General features: G+C 41.1%; 1 protein-coding gene across 4 annotated transcripts in view; it reads right to left on the bottom strand.

Annotated features, from left to right (window-relative positions):
* ARFGEF3 (ARFGEF family member 3) overlaps nucleotides 1-14,052 on the bottom strand; it is a 158,298-nt gene extending 144,246 nt beyond the window's left edge. For all 4 annotated transcript variants that reach the window (XR_012075032.1, XR_012075033.1, XR_012075034.1 and 1 more), the window contains exons 1-2: nucleotides 13,886-14,052; nucleotides 8,985-9,036 (exon numbers count right to left, since the gene is read on the bottom strand). Coding sequence is in view for 1 of the 4 variants with exons in the window: in XM_072965913.1 (XP_072822014.1) it covers nucleotides 8,985-9,036; nucleotides 13,886-13,970 (137 nt within the window). In the remaining 3 variants the exon portion in view is untranslated. The remainder of the gene's footprint in view (nucleotides 1-8,984; nucleotides 9,037-13,885) is intronic.
* Between the last annotated feature and the right edge of the window lie 9,450 nt (nucleotides 14,053-23,502).

Here is a 23,502-nt window from a genome sequence, read left to right as displayed (position 1 = left end):
GCTAACCCAGAAATGTCATTCTGCTCGCTTGTTTAGGGTGAGCTGGATCTCAGGGAGCTGAACAGTTCAGGTCCACCCCACGGCAAGCCTTTGTTCCCTTAAATGATTCCCACTGACCCCTGGCAAGGCTGCCATCTCCTCCCTCCCTAATTCTTTTCATGGCTCTATGACATAAAGAATTCTCTAAGACTGAAAATGAGCCAAGCTTAGACTCACCAGAGTGTCTTAAGCCTCCTATTTTATTTTTTTTCTGGTGCAGAACCAGCAAAAAGATCAAGAGAGCCAAAACTTACTCCATTTTTTTGTGTGCCTCTGCAAAGAGAAGTCAGCTGTAGTAGAGGGAAAAAGGCAGAAACCAGCAAGAGATGCGCCTTCAAGAATTTAAATCCAGGACAAGCGCAGATGTTTGCAATTCACCTGGAATAATGTGGAAGCCTCACCCGCAGCACCTGTCCTGCATTTATGCTAATGGCCTCCATTTGGTTAACACAAGCTGAAGACAGGACCTTGGAATTCTCCCCTGGCATCCTTTCCTTCCTCCTCCTCCTGACAGTGGGAGGTAGCAAGGGGAGCCTAATGGTTCTTCTCCATGACACAAGAAAGGTGGAAACAATGATGATGAGATGGAAACTGCCTGCCAAAAACCACCCATCCATTTTAAATCACACACAGTCCTTCCTAGTTGATGTAGTAATACTTTTTTCTTCAATTAAAAAACAAACAATAAATTTGCATATCCTATGGAAGTTGCTCCAGGGTTCAAAGCACAGAACTAAAGCAACTAAAATAGATGAAAGCACTAAAATAAAAACATACAAAGAATAGGAAGTTACTGTGGATGGTTCTCTCCAAGCATAAATGCTAACGAACGTGCTCCCACCCTTCATGAAAGATCAGTAGGTCCCCAAATAGAAACAAGGAGGAATTGTCAGCATCTGGGCTGAAAGAAGTGTCTGGACCAGGCAGTCAAAATGATGCTGCGCAGAGGCTCAGCCAGAGTGCGGACAGGAGGGGGTGGGGGACACATCTCAGGACAAGTGGGAAGTAGGACTGTTAGAGTCTTTCTGGGAACGACAACTGGCAGGAGAAAAGTACTTAGGCTGAGACTGGCTCTGAAGAATCACGGAAAAGATAAGCAAAATGGCAGCTGCGCCGTGGCCGGAGTGAGGCCTGGGACCGTTCCCAAAGGGCACTGAGAAATGCCAATAAGAGGTTTGCTGGCAATGGCTGCCTTTGTACAAGAGGGCTCGAGAATTCCCTTGACAGTTTTATCTTATCTGGACCAGTCCTGCTGTAAATCACTTGGGTTTAGATAAAGGGAAAATCCTGGATTGGAGCGGGATGGGAATGCAGGTTCTTTGGTTCTTTAGAACAGAAATGCTCCAAGTCAAATTCACGTTGGGGGCGGAGTAGGGCCGCCAGGATGTCTCACCCAAGTGGGCCAAGGACTCTCCACAGGAACCTAATGAGAGCCAAAGCCCTTGTTTATTCAGTGTCCCTTGGCACAGAAAATCAGGCAGGGTCTTGATAACTACCACCAACCCTTGACCTCAATCTAGGAATACACATTAGACTAGTCAGGGCGTTGGCTGAGCAGAGCATGAGGGATTAAGACTATATACCAGCTGAGGTCAGTGGATGGGGTGTTGGGTTTCTGGTCTACTCTTTGGGACCCACCGGTTTAGTCAACGAGATATTAGAGATTCTTTTGCCAAAGCTGAGATTCTATTCTGGCACAGATTCTTCCAAATACTGTGTTTTCCAAGAATCCAGGGGATGAGGACGTACGTTCCCTGAGATGCACATTGCAGGGTTTGGAGAGGCAGTTTCATCCTACATACATTTAGAGGGCACTGAACTAGGGGGTGAAAGATGAGTAATTTATATACATGGATTCTGTGAGGATAAGGTCTCAGAACAGAACCCCTAAGCAACTGGCAATCTGATCAAAAACGCCATGACAGAATCATGCAAAGGGTACAATGAAGGCACAAAACAGACAAGGTTCACTTTTACCAACTGTAGCCCAGTCTTCAAGGATGAGTAGGAAGAGGAGATGAGAACGACTCCATGTTATGAGACACACAGTGGACAATTCTGATGAAGAGAGCAGCTCAGAAAACATCCCCCTAGTATTTTAGTGTCCTGTATAAAGGGGAGTATTCGGTTGCTAACCAAAGAACCCCAGACCTGCTGTCTTGGTCTTAGCTTTGGCATGCAGTAGCTCTTTTCAGTGTATAAGATGGCCGCCCGAGAGAGGCGGGGCAGAGCCTAGGAAATGCCTTCAGGAAAACCCTAGTGCAGATGGGAGGGGGTATCTTGAGAGCAGGAGTCTTACTAAACATGGCCTTGGTCGTGGGAAAGAGCTTGTTTCTCTGACAGCATATGCACTGAGACTCCACTCTAAGCAGGACAGAATGACAGTCTGTAGAATCTGGAGGAGGCAGAATAAAGCTGGACTTGAATGTGGATGGCCTCAGTAGCCATGAGAACTTTCTTCCAGGACAGGGGGTACAGGGCCAGATCTAGGGTGAGGGAGTGAGGCATGGATGGGAGTTGGGCACAAAAGTTAAGGGAGCCCTAAAAAACTCAGTCAATGAGATAAATCATATTTTAAGGCCACATTTTAAAAACTCAAAATAAATGCAAAAATTCCATAATGAGCAAAATATCAAAATTTTAAATGAAGACAGGCTCTGGCATGGACTTGTACAACTCAGCCTCACTCACCTCACCCTGGTCCCGGTCCTGGGAAAGTGACTCTCTTGGAAATCTGGCAGGAAGGTGGAGTAGCACGTAAGAGAGCAGGCAGCTCAGCCATGGCGTCCAAAGTGTTAGAGGCCGAAGGTCTCTGGGCCTTGGCAGAGGCTGAAAAGATCTACACAGAGCCAAGTGAGGGCGTCCAGGCCCACAGCCACCAGAATTTATTTATTTATTGCAGTATACTTGATTTACAATATTGTGTTGGTTTCAGGTGTAGAGTATAGTGATTCAATTATATGTATTTTTCAGATTAATTTCCATTATAGGTTATTACAAAATATTGAATATAGTTCCCTGTGCTATATTTACAGTAAATCCTTGATGCTTATCATTTTATGTACAGTGGTTTGTATCTAATAATGCCATACTCCTAGTTTATCCTTCCCCCCACCCCAAACTTCCCCTTTGGTAACCATAAGTTTGTTTTCTATATTTGTGAGTCTGTTTCTGTTTTATAAGTCAATTTATTTGTATTATTTTTTAAATTCCACAAATAAGTGATATCATATGATATTTGTCTTTTGCTGTCTGACTTACTTCACTTAATATGATAATCTCTACGTCCATCCATGTTGCTGCAAATGGCAAAATTTCATTTTATTTTATGGATGAGTAATATTCCACTGTATAATATACCACATCTTCTTTATTTATTCTGTTTATAATAGGTACTTGGGTTGTTTCCATGTTTTGGCTATCGTAAATAGTGCTGCTATGAACACTGGGGTGCACGTATCTTTTCAAATTAGTTTTTATCTTTTCTGGATCTATGCCCAGGAGTGGGATTGCTGGATCATATGGCAGTTCTATTTTTAGTTTTTAAAGGGATCTCCATATTGTTTCCCATAGTGGCTGCATCAATTTGCATTCCCACTAACAGTGTAGGAAGGTTCCCTTTTCTCCATATCTTCTATAGCATTTATTGTTTGTAGACTTTTTGATGATGGACATTCTGACTGGTGTGAGGTGATAATTCATTGTGGTTTTGATTTGCATTTCTCTAGTAATTATTCACATTGAGCATCTTTTCTTGTGCCTGTTGACTACCACCATAATTTGGAGTTTCAAATCCACTGGAGAAGACAGCAGGCAGGGCATTCTGGCCCAGAAGCCAGCAGAGAAACCAACCACTTTCAAGCATGACTCAGAAGCAGAACACTGCAAGAGTCCATCAGCAAGGGAAGGACATTCCCTGGGAATGTGCCAGCAGGTCAAGAATTATCTACAAGAGCCATGACTGCAAACAACAATGGTACTGAGAGGTCCAGAGAAGAGGCATAAGCCCTTTTCCTTTTAACATATAGGGTTGGATAAAATATAAGCTCTTCAACATTTTAGAGAGAAAAATAATCAGACAGATCTAGGTATCATCATAACTAAGCCATCACAAAGACAGTGGGGCATGGAGGGGAAGACCAACGTGTCAACTTACAAGAAGCTAAATGTGACAGAAGTTATGGTACCTCCAGGTGGGCTTCAGGCTGGTGGTGATAGCCTCACAAAATACAGACATCAGCCCTGAGTATTCATAACAAAAACCACAGCAGCCCTGAAAATTCCACAAATGATCAGGTTAGTTTGGTTATGTTATTTGATTTCCAAACCACAGGAAAAAAGCAAGAGGTATAGCAGTGAGAAGGTAAAGTAGAAAGATGTCAGGGAGGAGAAAACATTTAATGTTATTAACTGCTAATCGTTCTTGGTCAATAGCTTCCAGGTCTTTTATTACTTGGTGGAAAAACCAGCGGCCAACAATGATGGAGTCAGGAACTATTTGTAGTAACTGGATTTGGTCAGAGATTTTCTACCACGTCTGTCACTGTCAGGGAACATCCTAAGCTGCCTTTTGCTTGTCAAACAAGGAGGCCATGGAGGTAGAGACCCCAGGAGAAAGAGCCTGAGCTCCGGAAAGCCTCTTTCTTGAGCATGGGCACACCGCGATGGCCCACGAATTCACAGGTTTTATTCAACCCTGTGAAGACATGTAAGACCTAAAGTTTAAGACGAGAGGAAAGCGGAGTAAGATAGTGAGGGTACAGGCTTCTCAGGGAGGAAGACAAGGACTCTTAAACCTCACCAAGGTCAAAAGTAAGACTACAGGTGGGAAGGTGAAAGGTTTTCACACAACTATCTACTGACAAACTCAGGAAGTATTTCACCCATATGGCGGGTTCCCTGGACGTCCCTCCCCCGACACTGGATCTCACCGGGCACGCTGCGTGAATCCCCATCTTGGTTGCTAAGGCTGCTCACTGTGTCTACAGTGAGAGTGGACATTTGGCCAGAGAAAGAGCCTGGGACAGAAATAAGCAATGTCCCTGATCATTCCTCAATTCCATCTAAAATGTCTTATTGTGGGTTTCTCCCCTATGCATGACCACATCCAGTCACCAGAGTCATTGAAATCATTCACATGACATCTGGACTTTCATATGCACAGAAGCAATCAATGACAAAAGAAAAAAAAAAGACAATACAACTATAGGTCTTTCAAGGTTTCAATTTTCCTCTGATTTGAGTGACCATTACTAATGTCCACAACTGATCAAAACAGTATTAGTAATTATTTTTCAGAATGTTAACATACTTAACTTGAAAAGCGGTCAATCAATGGCAAAAGGAAAACTAAGAAAAAGGGCACAGAAGTATTTGAGATTTGATTTATTCTTGATAGCTCTTCCCAAAACATACAACAACCAGAAAAATCTGCAAATAATCACTCCTAGGTGATTATGTAAGAGAAATGGAAACTGAATCTGAATACAAAATCAGAAGAAAGCAAGAAATCTTTTATGAGTCAGGTTTCTTTTTCTTATACTAAATATAGTTGAAGGAAAAAAATCATTAAAATAAGTGAAGAAAAATAATTAACATATCCAAATTCTTTCCTATAAGCAGACAAATATTTACAGTGCTGAGATTTTTAATTTTTTTTTAGATTTATTGCACTCAGGCAATAGAAACATGCCATGTTAAACATAACGATTGGACAGAGTAAGTTCACTGTGGGTTTAAAAGTGCCTGGAAGATGAATCAAAGGGATGAAGGGAAAACTGATTCACAACCAAGGGGGAAAAGTCCACTACAGTATACATTCTCATCATATCACTTCCCTGATGTCAAAGTGAAATAGTCGATCAGACTACTTTAAAAGGCTCCCAACAATTGCAAATCACAGTTAAACTGAAACCTTCTGATATGTGTAAAATTCTACATTAAATTTACACTTGCAACCTCATAACAGTATTTTCCAGCTATGTTTGTCTTCATTCTCCTCCCTCGGAATATAAAACCTCTGAGCGCATGGCTCACTTCTGCTGTGTCTCATTCATACAGTTCAGTTCTCTGTACAAGAATGCTTGACAGACCTCGCTGCGTACCTGGAATACTATCACACACATTCCTCTATATACAGGATGACATCACCAGCTCTTTATCATTCAGATACTCCGAATTATATTGGTAGTAATGGTGTAGAAATGTAAGGACATAAATAACACACACACACACACACACACACATACATTCATCCACAGGTCCTCCCTTCCCTGCCACCCTTCCCATCACTTTTGTACTACCTCCTCTGGTTGTACAAGATGGCCAGCTGGCTCTGGAATAAATCTCAAGACCATGGACAAAAGTAAACTCAATGGCTAACCAGGACACCAAACATGGTCCTTCGGGCCATTAACATTGTATTTTCTCCAGCTCACTTGGCCACACACCCACTAAGAGTCAGAAAATGCCAGCTGTCTTTTGATGAACAGTCCCGACCAGGGACCTCTTCTGGTATCACCGTCACCTTCTTGCCCCTGACATTGAAGCTAGACTTTTTAACCATAGACCCTAAAACCACAGAAAGTCTCACTGTAGCTTCAACAACGCTTTGGATTGAGAAACTTTTAGAGCAGTGTCACCAAACATTTTTGCTCATACAGCTACTACGAAAAAATTTAAATTTCACTTTCCACAAATTTTAAGTTGACATTAAAATTTCTCAACTATAATTTTAATTAATTAAGAAGGCTGTAATTCTGGCATATTGGAATGAGTAAAATTTTAATTAAAACATATCATTTATTTAAAGGTATCTCATGAAATCCGAATACCAAACTAATTTGAAAACCACTTTCAAAAAATGCATGAACAAACTCTTCTTTAACAGTAAAAAATGCTGCACTGTTGTCTTGTCTCCTTAAACTTGTATTTCCATTTTATTCCCCCGACAGAATTTTCTCTCAATAGAACATGTTTTAACACTGATTTTATTAATCTCCCAATTATACTTCTCTGGAACAAAAATGTGTATAAAGTGATTTTTTTTTCAATTCCTGTGGCCATAAGGCTTAAAAGCGTTCCATTTTCTTCTGGTTTGAGCTATCATTACTAATGCATACAACTCATTCAAACAACATTAATAATTACTTATAAGAATGTTAGTAGAGTTAATACAGAAAGTACAATTTCATTGGAAATGTATTTCTAAAGAAATGGACAGGGCTTGTTTATTTTTCTCAGTTAGTTCATATACCTATGGATGAAAACTCTCTATTGCTATAAAAAGATAGAGTTTAACATCAATCCCATACCTTTTTTTCCCTTTTAAAGATGTAAGCAATAACAAACCTTGTTGATGGAATGAAGGAGATTTATCATCAAAAAATATCTTTTTGTCTATTATCTTATTACTAGATTAGGTCCTCCTTCAAGGTTGCTGCAAGTCAGGAAATAAAACTAACCTGCAAGAAGATATGTGCCATGGTCATCATATTAATCTCTTTTACAAATATAGACACTAATATTTTTATAGTCCTTTGTCAGTGGGAAGAGGGTTTCACACCCCAGGGCAACACACCATAGTCAGAGTCAGAATGAGATGGGTAACAGCTGGGCTGTCCTTTGTCAAGCGGGGGAAGGGTAACCATAGGAGGTGAAATGAAAGAGGAGACATGGCAAAATCAGTTCTGAAGCAAATAACTTTTAAGACAGGGTACCTATAGAAACTGGGGACCATAAAATCATCTCCCTTAAACCATCCGTGCCTTCCTGTCTCTTGGAGCGTCTTCACATTTCTTTGTGTGCATCAGTACCCCAGACGGGACACCCCTCCTCTGTTGCTGCCAGGCATTTGGAAGCTTTATACCCATAAAAGTACATTTGGTTTGATTAACACATGAATTCCCTTATATCAGCCTGTAGCCAACACTATAGAAGCAATACATATTTAAAAAGACAAAAACATACTTCTTGTTCAATCTACCTGAAAAGAGAGAAAATACCTAACAAATGATAGTGTCCTGACAATAGAGAAACTACACTCAACAAGACTGTATGTTTTTAATAATCTCAAAGAAAAATCTGGAAACAATCCAAATGTTCAATAATAAGAAAACTACTAAATAATTTATGTTGCAGCAGACATATAATGGAAGAATATGCAATATTTTAATTTGAAGAACATATATTAGCATTAGACAATGTTCTTCATGTGGTGTCGACCAAAAAAAAAAAAAAAAAACAAGTAGGAAACAAATTTGTAAATAAAACTTCATATTAATCTGTGAAATATGTATGTGGGGGGGAAGTCTATTAAGAAAATCTATGAAACTGTTTTCAATGGTGATTCTTAGGTGGTGTAATTATAGACAACGTTCGTATTTGTTCTTTCCAAATTTTCTTTTGGAAATTCATTTCCAAAAGGCATGTATTTCTCTCATGATGGTGGAGCAGGGAGGGGAGCAGGGAGAATTGAGGAATTGAGGAAACAGATTCACCGTCTCAGCGCTGCTGCAGGTGGCTGCAGTTTGTTGGAGGCATCCAACCAAGGGGCCAGTGAGAGCTTAAATCCATCCCACGTGGTGTAGGGCTGCGTCCCCACAGAGGGGACTCTATTTCCTAACCCGCAGTGGAAGATGCTCCACTGCCCACATCTTCACTTAGGTTTTGGTTATTTCTCTCCTTGACCAACTTTATCCTTTCACTCCTGACTTCCTCCGCTGGTTCCTTTGGACTACTGACTTCACTTACTCCACAGACAGGTAGAAATCAGTGCAGTCAGGTTCCCATCACGCTAACCTCATGAAATAGCCCAGTTCATGGACGCAAAATAGTCATCAGTCAGCAAGTAAAATGCTATAAACAAATGCGGTTATCTGGGCCTTCCGGAAAACCCAGTGGGCAATTTTTACTTCCACTATATTACACAACTCCAGGCTCCTTACCTCAGCAAGTGTGGAGGGATCTTGACAACGGTATCCACACAATCCAGGGTTTCTGCAAAAGGAAAATTACCAAGTTAAAAATAAATATGTAAAGACTGAGAATCCGGGGGGAGGGTACAGCTCAGCGGTAGAGTGTGCTTAGCACGCACAAGGTCCTGGGTACCAATCTCCAGCACCTCCATTTAACAACAACAACAACAAACGACTGAGAATTTAAGTTGTATGTAAATTTCACTGTTAGTTGCTTTATTTTCCCCCTGGAAACGCCTATAATTACAGATTAGTCAATTCTCAATTATCTGTATGCAAGTCACTTGTACTTAAAAATCCTTCTTTGCTAGCCCCCAAGACTTCCTCTCAGAAGTTAAAAATTAGGACCCATTTCCCACAGAGAAAGAAGAGTTAAATTCCTAACCCAAAACAGAATGCTCATTTAATCTAGTTACAACTGGCTAAAATGCTATATTCTTGAAGTAACAATAGAGAAAGAAAAGCTATTTCCTTGAAAAACACTGTTTCAATACCCTTAAATAATAACATACTTGTGAGAGATTTTCAACTTCACAAAGCACTTGATGCAACATTTCATTCTCACACACATTTATGACAGGACAGATGAGACTTTTTAAAATCATGCTATCGTTAGGGATACTGACTGGCAGTCTCACCCCCAAATCTCATTAATTCAACCTGGATGCTCAATATTCTACCATTGTTGTGGATTATTCACACTAAGGCTGCCTCCGTTCGTAGAAACACTCTGTTCTCTTCAAAAATAAAAAACTGTTCTAGTTCAATAGCTCTAACAATTCTGTACCCAGTTCCAACGTGCATTTGTCGTGGTGGGTGGAGAAGATGGGGGACAATGTTTTCCCCCACTAACAAGGAATTCTCTGACACTGGCTGTGTGTCGTACAATTTAATTCAATTCTGACACTATCTACCTGGAGACAGCATCGGATCCCACAGCTTTAGGCTCAGTCCTACAAGCCTGCACCCCACCTTCAGATGCCAGTCTCCAGTCCAGGTTGTCACCTGGGCTTCTGACCTATAAGTTCTGGCTATAAGTTAGTTTCCAATGATCCCTTCCTTGGGTTTAATTAATTTGCTAGAATGGCCCACAGAACTCAGAGAGACTGTTTACTTACTAGGTTACAGGTTAATTACAGAAGGATATAACTCAGGAACAGCCAGGTGGAAGAGATGCTTGTGGTAAAGTATGGGGAAGGGCACAGAGACTCCATGCTCTCTGAGTGCACAATTCTCACTGCATTTCCATGTGTTCATCAACCTGCAACTTCCCCAAACCCCATCCTTTCGGGTTTTTTGGGTTTTTTTGAGGCTTCATTACATAGGCACGACTGATTAGATCATTGGCCATTAGTAACTGGAGATGATGGGTGATTTTAATGTTTTTCCTTATAGTGTTTGAATATTTGTCAATATTCTAAAATGAGCATATATAATTTTATAACTAGAAAAAAGATGAATATCACTTAAAACCCAAGTAAGTCATTAACGTGTTGATTCATTTATGTGTTGAACACGTGCCTCTCATCCTGTAGGTACAGAAGCCACGAACAAGCATAAGTGCCAGTCCGTCTGGCTCAAGAAACTCATGTCTACACAAGGCATCCATGCCCCTGCCTTCCGAAGCAGTGCCCTAATTTCATTCTGAGGAAGCCATCCTTCCCTGACTGGGATTTCAGTGGCCTTGTAGCTGAGACCTAAGCCAGTCAGTGCATTCCATTCCTGAGCTAGAGGACTGGTTCAGGGATACATATTCGACCTGCCAGACAAAGAGAGAACAAGTGAAACCAAGGACTGGGCAGGAGTGACTGGAAGAGCCCCACTCTCTTGAGATGATCCCATGATGGGCCACTGGGAACGACCCCTTTCCCCTATAATGGCCAAAATGTGGAGATGTGCGCTCTTTCTCTCCTATGACAGCTTTAGTGGGACATGACTCCTCTCTCCTGTCATGGTCTGTATGTCTTTCTCCCATAATATCCAGTGGGAGATGACCTCTTTTTTCTGAGATGGACTAGGTGTGACGATGACCCCTCCCTCCTCCCATGGTGGTTTTGGCAATAGATGACTCCCTCCAGTGATGGTCTGAATGTCATGGTGATCCCTGTCACCTGCAACAGTCCAAGTGTAAGATGACCCCTTTCTCTTGAGGTGTACTGAGTGTGGAAATGATCCCTCTCTCCTGAGATGTCTAAGTGTGCTGATTCAGGAAACCAAAGCTGCGGAGACTCATGCTGGGCATGTTAGTCATCCCCAAAAGAGCTGAGAGAGGTCCTGGAAACAGTATGAAATTTCTGAACCAAACTCAACAACCTGCCACAGCTAGCTTTCCAAGGGATATTTTGTTAATAGAGTGAATTGAGCTTGAATTGGTTTTTTTTGGTCTCTTGATTCCACCATCTTTCTCAATCATCCTGCCCCTAGAAGAGCAGCCATGACACAAGCAATGATAATCCACAGCAGCAGGTGCTCCGAGAAGGTCATGAGGGCAAGCTCTGAGCCCAGGGAAGAATTGATTCAACTAGGGAGCTCAAGGGATGCTTTTTATGAGAGCTGGGCCTTGGGAGTCTGGAAAGGGAAACCCTGGCAGAAGGACTAGAATGAGCCTAAGCAGTGAAGTGTGCAGTGCATAGTGTGTTTAAGAAAGTGCGCAGCTTACTGGACCTTCAAGCCCCGGCTGTGGGGGCAATGAGGAGGAAGGCTGGGGCTAGATTCTCAAGAGCAGTCTAAAGAATTCACACTTTGATCTGTAAAAAAAAAAAAAAATATGAGGGTGGAGGAGTGAAAAGTATTTTATAGCTAAAACAAAATTTTTTTTCTGGAACAGTGGGAAATGGACTGGAGAGGGAAAGAGAACAAGAAACCATACTTCCATGTCTGTTTCTGTGGCATCTTTCCTCCAATGTGCCCTTCTAACAAACTAATTACAGACAGGAAGCATTTTATTCATCCTTCTATCCCCACTGCTAAGGGGAGGGCTTAATAAATGTTTGCTCAATAAAGCAAAGAAAAGAAGAAACCCACAGCTTCCCTATTCTAGTCACATTTACTTCAGAAGCCCCACCAGCTCATACCATTCTTCCCCCTACCCCAACCACATATTCATCACCTCTTCTATCTGTTTTTCTGGTTTACTCATTCCAACCTGCACAATGAATGCCCTGCACTGTTACTTAACTATTTCACGCACTCCATCTGCTCTTGCTAACTAGAGAACAGCCACTGGGAAGGGAATCTCATCTACTCTTCCCTTCAGGCTGGACTGCATGGTTCCACTCACATCATCTATCTGCCTCAGCTCTGGGCTTCCCAGTCGCTTCCAGGACCTAAATTAGGCAACATTGCCCTTTAAGTTAACAAGATGCTGAATATCAAAATCCAAACATTAAAAACGCTAGATTCCTCTTCTCCTCCTCCCTGTTATCCAAATCTGCTTAACTTACAGCAAAATAATAACAAGTACAAGGAACGGCATGTCGGGTCCTGCTTTATTATGTTACCCAGACATCTGTGACCCTTCATTAGAGGCATTTGGGAATCCAGCTCTGAATCACTCTGCTGAATGACAATGGCAATGCAAAAATCGTACTGTGGCTTTAAGAGCCTTGCTGCTCACTTATGTATCTAGTCCATTTTTTTTTCCTCTAACAGTAAACAAATGGTCAAGTTCTGATTCTGCTGACAAGATAAACTTCCTAGACAACAACATTCTAGAAAATTTTGTGATGATGGGCAGATTTTTTTTTTAAAAAAATGATGTGGCTTTGATTGCCTGCAAACACACGCTCAAACAAATGTGAACTCAGATTTTCTAAATATTAACCAAGTCACCTAAAACACCATCAGAATTCTCCATTTAATGGAAAACCTGCTAATGGCCCTTCTCTATCTCTTTCCAGGTTGTACCACAGTACAGTGTCATGACAAACCCTGATGGCTTTTTGGTTGAGAGAGAAAAGGATTCAAATTTATGTTTTAATTGAGCAGCAACGGAGGAATCACATGCAGGTTTGGGCAAGGCCAGGGGCAAACAGAACTGCCCTGGTTTCTCTTCGGCCTTTCCTTTTTAAAAAAGCATCACTATCACCTGAAGGACGCTTTTGATCCCTCTGTATTCTCATCCAGACAATTTCAATTGCCCCCAATTCTTACCTAATTGGAATATCTTTCAGTTTTCTCCTAGGTTGAGTTCTGCAACCTGGGTCTGATGGGCAACACAAATTTGCTACCTGGAACTTATTTCAATGCTTGCACAGTTCACAAATCTAAAATCCCACCTGTCTGAAGAGCCGACCAGAACAGGATTGCAGAGGTAACACAATCCCATCCGTATGTTATTTTTCATGTTCAATAACCAGGAGAGGTAACACTTAACAAGCTAGCCCCTATCAGGAAAATCAAATTAAATAAGCCATTCCTTCCTGGTTACACTCGCCAAGGTTTTGAGATCTGGGTTGATGGTTCAACTTCCCTTTTGCCCAGAGACGCTTCGGTATCAGGCCCCTGGATTCCCACCGGCTTGCGGTCCTTACAGAGATGGGTGACCACCGTCCACGGTGCTGGGGAACTGAAGAAAGGAGCCGCCCGGAGGGGAGGACGGCGGTTCCCCGTTAAGGTTTGGGAGAAGATAAAGAGACCAGAGGGGAGGTAGATGGATGTCAACACCCGAACCCAAATTCGCACATAACACATCCATTCACGGAGGGAACTCTCGCAATAGCGCGAAATGCATGGGTAACAGATGCTCAGCGAAACCCCTCCGCAACAACCCCCTCCAGCAGCCGGGCCATTTCAGCCCCGGCCGCGCGGCCCTCCGGCGGCGGTGAGCAGGACCCGCCGGCAGGTGCCCCGCGCCCCCGCCCCGCTCTTACCCAGGGCCCAGGTGCAGCTCTCTTTGATGGCTTTGTACTTGCTCCCGGACGCTTCCTTCTGCAGCTTCCTCAGGATTTCTTCCATCTTGACCTTCGCCGGCGGCCGGCGGCCGACAGCGAGGGGAGTGCGCGCGAGGCCCGGCGGGGACGCCGCCGCCACCGCCGCCACCGCCGCCGCCGCCTGGTCCTGGGCGCCTAGGCGGCCGCTGCGCTCGCCCCCATCCGGCCCGGCGCGGCGGCTGATGAATCACGCCCGCTCCATGCCGCGGCCACGTCAGGCCCGCCGCCCCGCCCGCCGCCCCGCCCGCCGGGTCAGGTGCGCCCCGCGCGCGGCTGCAGCCACGGCGGGCTGGGGAATCGGAGGCCCCGGCCCCCGCCCCGAGGCGGCCCCCGGGGCACGGAGACTCCGCGGGAAGGTGGAGGCGGATGTCCTGGGCTGGCTCGCCGGCCGGGCGTTGGCCGGGCTCGGCCCCAGGGAGCGTCTGGCGGCTGCGGGCAGCGGGCGAGGACGCCCTCGTCGCGGCCCCCTCCCCAGCCCGCGCCACCGCCCCCTACGCAGGCCCCCTGCCCCGTGCAGAGCGGATCTGGGGCCGCCCCGCCCAAATCTCGTGTGGCGTCGCGGCCGCTGCATCCGGGCGTCCAGGCGTTCATCCGCGAGTTGGTGAACAGCTCTTCTGGGCCACCCCAGTGCCAGGCTCGGTGCCAGGCTCGAGAGCTACCTGGGAATAGACTGTGATTCTGCGCAACCCCCACTCAACGCGTGTGTGTGGGGGGGGGGGGGTGTGGCGGCGGCGGCGGTGGTAGAGGTTAACATCCCTATTATGCACAGGAGGAAACCAGGCCCTGAGTGGTTAATTGACTTCCCAACCCAGTAAGAATTGACTCAACACATCCTTGAATCCAAAGCCCTTTAAAAATAATCTCGCTTCCTTCCCTTTCCCTTCCTCTGTTAACCTGAATTGTTTACCTCTGAAGGAGAAGCAGGGGGGAGGGGGCGCACTGAGGATCAAGCAGCAGAAGGCTACCTAACTTGGGTTGGGGTGGGAGAGGTGGACAGAGAGGGCTTCCTCAATGAAGAGCCCTCAGGCTGAACTTGGGAGGTGGACGTGGGTGGCTGGATGGGGAAGGCAGCGTGAGGCAGCAGCTCCTCAAATCTTGGGACAGCACCTGTGTTTCAGTAACTGCAGGTTGTTCTCTGATGGAGGCCCTAGGATGGTTGCTGGAAGAAAGGAAAGCAGGAGTCTTATCTTGAGTCTCTTTTTTTTTTTCCCCTGCTGTGAAAGCTACGATTGGGAGCTAAGAAAGGATGTTAAGCATATGCGTTTTTTTAAAGAAATGTAACCGTAGTGGTAGTGGAAAGATCAATTGCAGAGGAGTAGACTGGCCGCTGGGAAAACAGTAAGAAGATTCTACGGCAATCTAGAAATAAGTTAAGCCATTGGTAAGTGGAAAAGAAGAGAGAAAAATATAACAAGAGATATTTAAGGAGTAGAAGCAGTAGGATCTACTGACTGGGGTGGTAACATACAGAATAGCTTCCAGGTTTCTTGCTTGGGAAAATGGGAGAATGGTGGCCCCATCTTCCAAGTTTAAGAAGAGAGGAAGAGAAAGGTTTGGAACCCAGGGAGTTCAGTTTTGAACATGTTCAGGTTAGAATGGTAAGGAGATCCCTGTAAGGTGTTTTACCTATGGGTAGGAACTCAGGACATGGTTCTGTGATAGAAATGAGGATTTGAAGCCATCAAGTATTGAAAACTGTTGATGCCTAGCATTTGGCAGAGGTTGCCAGAAGGCAGGGGATAAAATGGGGGAAGAGCAGGAATTCCAGGGAGGAAGTTGGGGGCCTCTTACCCTCAAATGATGGGCAGAGGAGCAAAACCCACAGAGGAGGCTGAGAAGGATCAGTCAGAAACCCGAGGTGCAGGAGGGCAGCCAGGAAAGGGAGTGTCAGGAGAGTGTCCAATAGATGGGGGTGTTCAGACTGCTCCTTAAGCCGTCTTAGTAGTGAGGAGGCAAAACTTACCAAGTCCTAGCCCTCAGGGACCCCTCTCTTCACCATCCACACACCCTATGAAGCCATCATTTGAACAAAGATTTCCAGTGCTAAAAAAAATTGTCAAAAACATTGTAGTAGATAATAATGTTAAATTACATTGTTAACTGTTTGGAGATATATATACATATATATATCTCATAACTTTATACCATATGCCATATAGAAAAATAAATCACGAAGATGTTAAAGAGTTAAATTTAATAATTGAACCATAAAAAGCTACCAACTAGAAAAAATGTAATCATTTCAGAGATACACTGTTTTAATAGCTGTGTAAAAAAGCTTTTGCAAAGTGTTAAAAAAAAAACAGATGCACACTTTAAAAAAAAAGCAAAAAATAAGCAATAATATGAAGTCAGTTCACAGAGGAAGAAATATAAATGACTAATGACCTATGAAAATTGTTCAAGCAACTACTAATCAAAACAGCACAAACTTTTAAATAAAATGTGATTTTCTTATCAATAAAATTGGTTACAAGATTTTAAGTATTATTGCCTGGTGTTGTTAAGGAGGTGGCCAATTGGGTTCTCTCATGTTATGGGTGCTGGTGGAAGGGTAATTTGGTACCCATTCCTGGAGGGATCCGAGATATGTATGCAGCACAGATGTGGCTCCAATCCAGCAATCCCATTTCTAGGAATTCTTAAGCAAGTGACTATGAAATTGGATAAAGATTTTTCTTAATCAAGGATTTCAATGTGTCATTCAATTATTTTTAAAAATTGAAAGCTATCTAACAATAGAGAAATGGACAAATAATTTATGAAATATGTACCCATAAAGCATATACTATGGAGCCTTTAAGAACAATGTGGGAGAGGAATATTGAATGACATAAAAAGCGCTTTCTACTATATAGTTAAATGAAATAGAAGGTTGTAAAATGCTACATACTTCTCTACACTAAACAAGTTCAGTTTTGTTATTTAAATATTTGACGTGGATGGACATATAAGCTTTAAAATACATACATATAAATGGAAAATAAACATCAACAGCAGTGTTTATCTCTGATGGGGTTATAGGTGAATTTAATTTTTCTCTAAACATTTTTACTTTTATGATCATAAAGTATTTTTCTAAGTGCTGGGAAAATGAATTAAAAGTAGTATCCAGGCAGCAAGGTCAATGGCTACAGAAGAGGACAAAGGTAAACACAGAAAAGAGTCAAATGGACGTAAGAGTTAAGTCAGGAGGCCTGCCCGGAAGAATAATGAGGGCAGAGCTGAGTTGCAGTGGATTAAGAGCAGGTAGAAACATAAGTGTAAACAACCCTCTCAAGGTGTTGGCTGTGAAGGAGAGTGGAATAGTTAAAAGACCCTTTTTTAAAAAAATGTCAACTCACAGTAGAAAATGTCCTTTGCGTCCACTCAGGATACACACAGGTACACGTATAGCTAGAATAAAAAACTGAAACAAGAGTTTTATTTCTAAAACAACATGTACAATTGAATAGAATTACTATTAAATATAATTTTATTCATTGTTGTAGGCATGCTTGCCTGTTCTTAAATTCAGTCCATGTTAGAAACATGAGGGCAGTGCTACACGTACAACCCAGGGGCTTTGTGCTTGGATGTCTATTTCTTCCCACTGTGTTTAGTTATGTTGTTAAAAATTCTGGAGGTGGGAGAGTATAGTTCAGTGGTAGAGTGTATGCTTAGCACACATGCGGTCCTGGATTCAATCCCCGGTACCTCCATTTAAAAAAAATTAAAATTAAAAATAAGTAAAAACAATTAAAAAACAAAAACAAAATTCTGGCTCATGTGCAAATAAGTGGTATAGACGCTATTAATAACAATATACTTAGCAACTGAAATTGCAAGTTTCAGTGAATTCTTCTTTAATCTTAATCTAAAATGGTGATAAATTTATAATCATTCTTCAATATATTTGAATAACAAAGTATTAGTAATTAGTTTTCTTCTTTGGGCATCAACTTTAACTCAAATATGGATCCAAGATTTTAAAAAACATATGGATCTTTAATGCAAATGCTTTTCTTTGATATTTCAAATTTCTTTTTTGGAAATGTTTGAAGTTTAAAAAAGATACTTGCAATATTATTAATGTCCTTCATTTTATTCCATTCAAACGATTTTTATTAATAATGTTCTTTTCCCATGTTGCAGAATGTTGAGGACATATAGTAACCATGGTGATTACTTAAAATGTATTTTGTAACTGTTGGATATATTCAACATCTTGAAATATATTGTTACTTTTTCCCTATAGATCCAAATTCAGTTAATTAAAAATGGCAAAAAATATCTGTTATACGTGCCAATTTTGTTGCTAAAACATCATCTCCAGAAATGTTAGTGAAAATGTTCACAGAAAAATGTGAATCCTATTCTTGAGTTCATATAACTTAATTAGTATTTTCCTCACAAGAATCAATTACTCCAGTATGATATAACATACACCCATATTAGTTAAGGGGAAGACTAACACCCAACAATACCCAGCAGTTTACAGAACAGAGACTTTGATTTCTTGCTTAAATAAGTTCTGAGTTAGTGGTGCAGGTTGGTATATAAGTTCCAGGAGATCATTCAGGGACTGTATACCTTACATTTTACTGCTCCACCATCCCAGAGTGAATTGTTCTCCTCTGTGTGACCCAGGATGGCTTCTTCTAGCTCATAGGAAGAGGAAGAGAGAGTAGATGTGCCCAGGTCTCAGACGTAAAAGTCACACAGTCCCTTCTCCTAGATCCCATTGGTGAAAACAGTTGCAGAGACACACCTGGGTCCAGTGTAGCCTCTCGGGGCCCCCAGGGCTCCTGCACAGCTCTGGGCCTGTGGCAGAGGGAGAAGGATTTGGTGGGTGACTGCTAAGTCCGGCCACAGCTCCAATTTCTGAACAAAACATATCAAAGAGTGAAGAGTCTCTTAATGAGATCAAACAACTATCACTTGTTTTCAGGAGATTCAGAAGAATTCTTAGGATGCCAAATCTTTACAATGGGTGAAACAGTGATTTCAAATGGTAATGTAGATGGTGATTTCTAGTAATATTTTAAATTACTCCGCTATGTTTCCTGGTCATATTTACTTCTGAAGCACTTGCAATTCTATTACAATTTACCCAGTTTAATTTGGTTCTCAAATAATGTATTTTTCGAATTTTATCAAGTTTCTTAAACCAGTTATGGATCAGGTTAAACAACATAGTAAATCCTTTATAAAAATTGTCTTGTCATGTATATAAACTGAAAGTATAGTCAGTTGAAATAGTCATGCTCTTATTAAGTAGAATCACATAACCTATGTCTGGTCACATTTGCTTAATAAGTGTTAATTCTATTCTGTATGTCTACACAATCACAATTGTGTTTTAAGAGACTGATATCACTTAGAAGTGCAGTTTACAATTTCTCCACTAATTTATCACAGAGAAGCATATTCCCCATGTCCATGTATGCCAAGAATAATTTTTTTCAGCACCTATGTGAGTTATTTTCTCTCTTGCTACATATATGCAATTAATAGATAGTAACACTTTTTCATAACTGATGCGAAATAGTATTGAAAATTTTATGTCTTTTTTTCTTTCTTTGAAAATATTTGAAGGCCTTACCAACAGCCTGGCTTGTTGTATTTCCAGGTTTGTGTGTGTGTGTGTGTGAGTGTGTGTACAATTTTAAGCTTTCATTTGCAATAATATTGCAAATAATAAACTTTCAGTGGTTTTGAGCATTTGACAAGCTACACTTAATCTTTATTAAAAAGGCTTAAATTTTTTTTGGATTAAGCTCAAATTAAAAAATTAATTGATTAAAAGAAATGTTTCCCTCAATGTCCCCACTATTTATAGGCCTAGATCTGGCAGTTCAACCAGAACATGCTTCTGTGCTTTTCACATCATCATCTTCATTTTTCTAATAATAAAATAGACTATTTTAAGAATAACTTATGCAAGCCTGATTAACATGTACAACTATTGCAAAGCCAAAAATGCCCTAACAATTACGTCTAACCCAAAAAACACAACCAAAACTTGATGGGAAGTCTTGTTGCCCCTGCCAATAGTGGAAAAGTTCTTCTAAACTTCACTTCATGATTAACTGTAAATTACATTGACGTACATTAAACTATAAAGCATTAACTTCCTGATAGAATTATGGCCAAATTCAGGAAATCAAATGAGATACCAGTGAACAGAAGAGTGAATGGCCAACTGGTTCCCAGCCAATACCTATAGTCATTACATCCCCCTCCACCAGCTGTTGTTCAACTCAGCTTTCCCCAGTATTTGCTGCAATGTGGACAGCACCACTTAGAATAGCTGTATTGCATTCTGATACTGAAGGTTCCATATTATTTTATTTCTGAAAAGAATATAAGCTGGTGAAACAGAGTAATTGATTTCACAATCCACTAATGGGTAGAGAACTGAAATTTGAAAAATGCCAGACCAGTAAGAGATTTGATAGAAAGTATGTTTATACAGAAAAGAAACATAAAGGCAGAAATTGAAGAGGTAGGAGGCAGCCAGCCTAATGGGTGAAACAAGTATCCTAAGGAGATAGGAAAGGTGGTATTTGGGGTACAGATGGAGTCATTGGTTCAGTCGGGGGATGAAGGCTAAGCTACAGACAAGGAGGGGAAGATATGAGACTGAGTTTTAATAGGGTTTAGTTTATATTAGAACAACCTTACTGTTGAAAGCAATTATAAAACTGGATTTAAAAAAATTAAAAGCATAGTTTGAAGGCATCAAAAGCAACCAAGACTGTCAGATCTTGAAAGGCCAAGACTCTGGAGTGAAGAAGAATACACAAAAGTGAACCAGACGTTCTATGCTGCTTTCTCCCCGGGGAGAACTTGCTACTTCACAGCACAGCGCATAGAGGCCAAGTTGAAAATGGTAATCTAGAGATGTAAGAGTTCTCAGGGTCTAGGAAGATGAAAATTGTAGTTCTGAGCTATTAGGACAATTGGAGCTTGAGGAACCAAGATGATAGGGGAAGGGGAATCACACAGATTAAAGGCAACATAAAATTATGCATATGTTATAAACAATAAAGTAAATAACCCCTAAAAACTTGACCCCTGTTCATTAATAAAATTTTAATGAACAGCCTTTCTTATGATAAATCTGCATATGTAGATGTGTATATGTATGTGCAAATATTGGTATACTTTTATGCAAATAAGGTAATATTATAATGCTCTTATGCAGTCTGCTTCTTTCACTCAGTGGTTTCTCATATAAAGTGTTCCTTTTATGGCTCCTTCTCATTCTTGTTGTATAACTCTAGCAAACTTTAATCAATCCATATTGTTGGCTTCAGCTTTTATTATAAAGAAAACTTCACTGAACACTTAGTTATATTACTTCCCTATTAGAATATCTTCCCAGAGTAAATGCCTAGAAGAGGAAGTACTGAGTCAAAAAGCATACACAGTTAAAGGGTTTGCAACTTATTGCCAGAATATACTCAAGGAAGATGGATATATGCTTCCACCAACAGTGCACGAGAGAACCTGTGTGCCTACCCTTCGCATCACAACATATTGAAACTCTTTCGTCCCTTTACCAACTTATTAGGTGAACATTTGCATTTAATTCTTGTTTTAGTTTATGACTAAATTTAAAAGGTGAAGTTGAGCATCATATTTTTATTGTTTCATCTCTGCCTGTTCATGTTCTTTGCCCATGTAAAAAATTAGGATATTATCTCTTTTTATCAATTTGTAAGAGCTGTTTTTACATTAGGGCCAGTGATTTTGTTGTGGTATATTTATACAATGGAATACTACTCAGCCATAAAAAGAATAAAATAATGCCATTTGCAACAACATGGATGGACCTGTAGATTGTCACTCTAAGTGAAGTTAGCCAGAAAGAGAAAGAAAAAGACCATATAATATCACTTACATGTGGGATCTAAAAAAAAGAAAAGAACACAGATAAACATTTACAAAACAAAGACAGATATACAGACATAGAAAACAAATTTATTATTACCATGGGGGAGAGGGTGGAGGGATAAAATGAGAACTCCGGATTTTTAGATACTAACTGCTATATATAAAAGATAAAAAAAACAAGGTCCTACTGTATAGCACAGGGAACAATATTCAATACTTTGTAATGGCCTATAATGAGAAACAATCTGAAAAGGAATATAAGGGGGTGGGAAGGGATAAACTGGGAATTCAAAATTTGCATCTCTTGGGTGAAAATGTTAACTATCTTGATTGTGGTGGTAGTTTCATTGGTGTAGACATCTATTAAAATTCATCAAATTGTACATCTGAAATACGTGTAGTTTACTGTATAGGAATCACACCATAATAAAGGTGTTAAAAAAAGAAATTTGAAATAAAAAAAAGAAAAGGCATGTATATATGTGTATAACTGAATCACTGTGCTGTATACCAGAAATTAACACAACATTGTAAACCAACTATACTTCAATAAAAAGAGAAAGAAATCAATCTTAAAGCCCATAGCACTTGTGATGATTCTTGTCTCCCCTTTATGTTGCTACCATTCTCTTAGCCCAATTCCATTGTTATTTGTGATAAATGTAGGAAAGGCTCCTGGAGTTAAAGTGAGCTTCAATAAATGTGCGGGCAAAAGAGGCTTTAAATGTTCCACTGGAAAAGTATTCCTCCCTCACAGCAAAACTTAAAATGTGTTACTTCCTGAGATTCTAAGTTGTTTATTTAAGGATGACAATTTGACTTTTATGGAAGATGAGAGAAGAAAGACCAAAAATGTATTGAGCCACTCCTAAATATTAGGCATTTTTTACAAATATTTCTTCTAAAAGATTACTTATGTGTTACAAAATAATAAAGTAAAAGAAATTTCCTGTGAAAAAGCAAAGGTCGAGATGAGCTAACCCAATGTTGAGGAAGAAATAAGCAAGGGACATGCCCCACTAGAAATCAAGGCTTAGCATCCAGCCGTAAGAAGCGAGGGGGAAGCATCAGAGGAGACGTCCAGGGGCTTCAGAATCATGACTCAGCAGTGGTGACAGAAGTGCTCACTCTATTGCCCTGTGTTCTGTGAACTGCTAAATATCCTTCCAAAAAATCATCTTTCTGCCTAAGTTCATCAGAGTTGTTTGCTGCTGTTAACAATCAAGGAAGAAATATAGTCATTGCCATGAGGGAAAGTAAACAGTGCTTATGGAAGCATTTGGGAGGGACACCTAACCGAGGCTTGGGTTGGGAGCCTTCCCACAAGAAGCGGCATCCGAGCTCCTACCTGAACGTGAGTCGAAGAGAAGCAGGTGACCAGAGGGGAGGCTGAGGGTAACAGGCTCCTCATTTAAGCCTCTCCCAGTGTCTCCTCTGCCAAGTGGTTTGTTTTACTGCGCCTCCTGCCGGGTCTCTTCTTTAAGTATCTGAGGCAAGCCCTCCATTTTATTGTATCTCTTTATTTAATCTCATCCGATGTCACTGACTTTTTTCTTGAAACACACTCCGTCATTGGATTCTGTGAAACCACATTTCCCTTGTTGTCTATTATTCAAATTGTACTTTCTAACTGTACTTCTGTTTTCTTTCCTGGTTCTCATTAGAGTAACCCCACA

Source organism: Vicugna pacos, chromosome 8, assembly GCF_048564905.1.
Source record: "Vicugna pacos chromosome 8, VicPac4, whole genome shotgun sequence".
Taxonomy (NCBI): Eukaryota; Metazoa; Chordata; class Mammalia; order Artiodactyla; family Camelidae; genus Vicugna; species Vicugna pacos.
This window is presented reverse-complemented; position numbering and strand designations above follow the sequence as displayed.